We start from the raw sequence: 4,420 nt of genomic DNA on the forward strand, positions 1-4,420 counted from the left end.
TAACCTATATTAATATTCCAATAGATCAAAATTTTAACGAATATTAACTAGCAAAAATTGATAATTATTGAGGGATTAACAGTGACGATAATCAATATGATTGAAACGACATAGTGATGGAACAAAGTTAACTAAACTATGTTTATCATTTACTTAGAAACATAGATAATGGTTTTGGGAGAAGGAATGATTGTGAGTTGCAACCTTAACAATAATTGAATTATATTAAACTATTTTTGGTGTATAATGTAAATTAAAAATTAGTTATTAAATTAATTATTTGTGTAAATATATGTTAATTCTAAAATATGTATTAAAAATATATGAAATAATGCATGTAGTTATATATAAAGATGTGAGCGACTGATGTTTTGTGTATGTATAATATTTTTTTGTTACAATTTTGACACGGAAAAGATAATTATAGCAATTATTATATATATAGTAGGGTCATTTTGTAATTAAGATGTTAACTCTATTCTATTTTAGTTAAGATATTAACTCTTATTGAGTTAAATTAACTCAAATTAAAATTAAACATTCAATTAAAATATGTCAAGTCATAGAGGGTAATTTACATGTTGTTTTAGAGAGGGTTGGGTAGAAGTTACCTATATATTATAATAATAATAATAAAACCCACATCTAAACAAAATATTTAACCAAGTTTAACCAAGTTGTTATAACAACTTTTTAAATAATGCGCTTCTTTCTCCTTCTCCTCCTTCTCCCTTTCTTTCTCCTTCTTCTTCTCTTCTTCTCCTCCTCCTCATTCTTCTTCTTCCAAATTCGCATAGATTCTTCTTCTTCTTCTCTCCCAATGTTATGTCTTCTTCTTTTTCGTTATCGTCATCACCAATAACATCAACATTTTGCTAACATCTTTGTTAATTCTGATTTTTTCTTATGCCAACATTAAATAATGTTGGTTCAGTTTTTAGTTTATTTCGGTTTATTTATATGTTAATTGAGGTTCACTTGATACTGCTGATGAGTATTGATCAAAATTAATCTTTAAGTAATTTCGGTTTATTTCTTAGTTTAATTGAGGTTCATTTGGATTCAAAAATGAATTCGATGTATTTTTGTTAATGATTGAGTCTTTTTAACTGTTTGTTCAAATCTGAACTAATTTTGTTTATTTGTGTATTAATTGAGGTTCACTTGATACTGCTGATAAGTATTAATCAATTTTTTTAGCAAAAAAAAAAGAAATTATTCATGATCACTTTATTCAATTGCATTAGATTCCACTCCATTCCATTCAATTAGTTCAGTTTTGAACAAGCAGTCAAAAAAACTTAATCATCAACAAAAACACATCAAATTCATTTTTGGATCCAAATGAACCTCAAATAAACTAAGAAATGAACCGAAATTACTTAAGGAATAAAAGACTTGGTCAATACTTAACAGCAGCATTATCAAGTGAACCTCAATTAATTCACAAATAAATCGAAATTAGTTTATTTTGAACAAGCAGTAAAAAAAACTCAAAATTCATCAACAAAAACACGTCTAATTCATTTTTGGATCCAAATGAACCTCAATTAAACTAAGAAATAAATCGAAATTACTTAAGGAATAAAAAATTTGGTCAATACTTATCAGCAATATCAGATGAACGTAACCTCAATTAACACACCAATAAACCAAAATTAGTTCAGTTTTGAACAAGCAGTAAAAAAGACTCAATCATTAACAAAAACACATCGAATTCATTTTTTGATTCAAATGAACCTCAATTAAAAGGAAAAAAACGCAGTAATAATAGCGATAAAAGAACGATGATTGAGAGAAAACACGCAAAGAAGAAAAAGGAGAAATGCGAAGAAGAAGGAGGAAGAACGCGAAAAAGAAAAAGGCGGTGGAATACGAAGACGAAGAAGAAGGAATGCGAAGAAAAATAAAAAATAACGTGAAGAAAAAGAAGGAACGGGAAGAGTTTGCATTAGTGAAGCACGTGCTTAGATACTGATATAATAAAAGTAGTTTTTATTGAGTTTAGGCTAACTTGATTAAATTTAGTTGTAAAAAAAATTTGGATGTGTAGCTGGACTTTTATATATATATAAGCTATCCGCCGTTAGGTTTAAGTGAGTGTTTAGTTAATGGCTAATTGCATGAGTTGAAAAATTGAAACAAATGACCATCATTACCCACCAGTCCACAGAGATGTGACAGAACTGGAGCCATTATTATCACCCTATATATATTAGTTAATTAATTGTTACTAGAATTAATATTAACACAAAACAAAACAATGAATATGCCATTGCTTGTATTCTTATTTCTCCTTGCCTTGAGTAGGAAGCAACTGCTTGGTGCGGCTGCTCCTGCACCCGGGCAAGTGGTTGATACATCCGGTAACATGGTTCGAGCTGGTTTAAATTACTATATTGTCCCTACATACCCTAATGCCGGCGGGCTCACCCTTGCCAGCACAAACGCCGACGATTGCCCTCTTGACATCCTGGTTGTGGATGGATACCAAGGCCTTCCACTAATGTTCCAACCTGTTAATATTAAGAAAGGTGTTGTTCGTGTTAACACAGATCTCAATATCTATTCTCCGTATAATACGGATTGTGGGTCCGCAGTGTGGAGGCTCAAGGACTATAACTATGAAATTCGACAGCAGTTTGTTACCATTAATGGTGTTTTAGGGAATCCTGGAGCTGACACCATTGCAGATTGGTTCAAGATTGAGAAGTACGAGGATGCTTATAAATTGGTTTACTGTCCAAGTGTTTGCAATGCTTGTTATTACCGATGCAGCGATTTAGGAATTTATGAAGACGAGTGGGGTAAGCGTCTAGCTTTCAGCAATGTGCCACTCAAAGTTCAGTTTCATTATCGTGCATGAAGTGATGATGATCAGTTCCACCTATGTCTAATTATAACTATACTTAAAAATCTTAAGGAATATATAAAGCTAGAAACTCAGTTACAGTTAACTTTACGTGAAGTTGATAAATAAGAACTGTTAGATAATTTAATTGATTTGATTAAATTTTCATCTTACATCTCTCAACTATCAACTTCACGTGAATAAATGTGTAATAAATAATAACAATGCACTACTTGTGCTTTAGTCTGTGTCCTTATAATAATGCAAATTTGCTCAAGTTGACTTTTGAAAATTTTGACCCGGGAATTGAACTGCAAAATGCTTATATATATCATGTTCAATTAGAATTAAATCAGATATAACAAAATATATGTTTTAAAATATGATTTATTTTAGAAAAGACTGATTCAACTGCCACTGCCCTCTGGTACATTGTAAGTACCGATTTTTAGTCAATTTTTGTACTGATTTTTCTTTTTGGCCGATTGAGTCCAATTTTTCATATATAACCAATATAAGAGAGTTGTTTTCCATAAATTTTCTTCTTTACACTTTGTTATTTAATATATTGTATTATGCCAGTCAAACAAACTTCAAAAACCAGATATTCATAAGCGTGTGGTTTTATTTATTTATATACGTACGTGGTTTTATTAGTATGAGTTGAAATCATTGACTATACATCCCATTGCACACTAATCCACAGAACTATATATCCATCCTTACCCTATTAATTCACATACACTATCTTCTCTAATCCTATCACTATAAGTCACAAGAAGCACAATATTAAACTTCACATAATAAAACAATGAAGAACACATTACTTGTCCTATTCCTTTTCTTTGCCTTGACCACCAAACCATTCCTCGGTGCAGCGAGTACTGCACCGGAGCAAGTGGTTGACACATCCGGCAAGGTCGTCCGAGCCGGTTTAAATTACTATATTGTCCCTACTTCTCCTAATGTAGGTGGCCTTTCCCTCACCAGCACAGGTGAATCCACATGCCCTCTTGATGTTGTGCTTACAACATCGGATCCAAACGGTTACCGGGGCCAACCCGTGGTGTTTCAACCGGTTAACGTTAAAAAAGGCGTTGTTCGTGTTAACACTGATCTCAACATCTATTTCGCATATGAATCAATTTGTGAGTCCACGGTGTGGATGCTCAAGGACTATGATTATTCAACCGGGCATTGGTTTGTGACAACTAACAATGGTGTGTTGGGAAACCCTAGTAGCAACACCGTTGCTAATTGGTTCAAGATTGAAAAGTACGAGGATGGTTATAAGTTGGTTTATTGTCCAAGTGTTTGCAAGAAGTGTTACCACAAATGCAGTGATATTGGGATATATGAGGACCAATATGGCAAGCGTTTGGCCCTTAGTGATGTGCCATTCAAAGTTCGATTTCAACTTGCGTGAAGCTCAACCTATGTATAAATATGCCTAGATCTTGATGAATAATTTTTATCATGTACAACTTGTCCTTGACATTACTCAAGTTGAACTTCTTGTCGTTGACTAAATAAATTAAATAATAAACAATAAGCAACGTATTTTCTTTA

General features: G+C 32.3%; 2 protein-coding genes across 2 annotated transcripts; both read left to right on the forward strand.

Annotated features, from left to right (window-relative positions):
- Positions 2,217-3,137, forward strand: LOC107641409 (miraculin-like). Its single transcript, XM_016344901.2, has one exon. The coding sequence runs from the start codon at positions 2,264-2,266 to the stop codon at positions 2,864-2,866; it is 603 nt and encodes a 200-aa protein (XP_016200387.1). The 5' UTR covers positions 2,217-2,263; the 3' UTR covers positions 2,867-3,137.
- LOC107642182 (miraculin) lies at positions 3,584-4,420 on the forward strand. The gene has a single exon (XM_016345487.2). It carries the CDS (start codon positions 3,663-3,665, stop codon positions 4,275-4,277), a length of 615 nt encoding a protein of 204 aa, XP_016200973.1. The 5' UTR covers positions 3,584-3,662; the 3' UTR covers positions 4,278-4,420.

Source organism: Arachis ipaensis, chromosome B05 (genome assembly GCF_000816755.2).
Source record: "Arachis ipaensis cultivar K30076 chromosome B05, Araip1.1, whole genome shotgun sequence".
NCBI classification, from domain to species: Eukaryota; Viridiplantae; Streptophyta; class Magnoliopsida; order Fabales; family Fabaceae; genus Arachis; species Arachis ipaensis.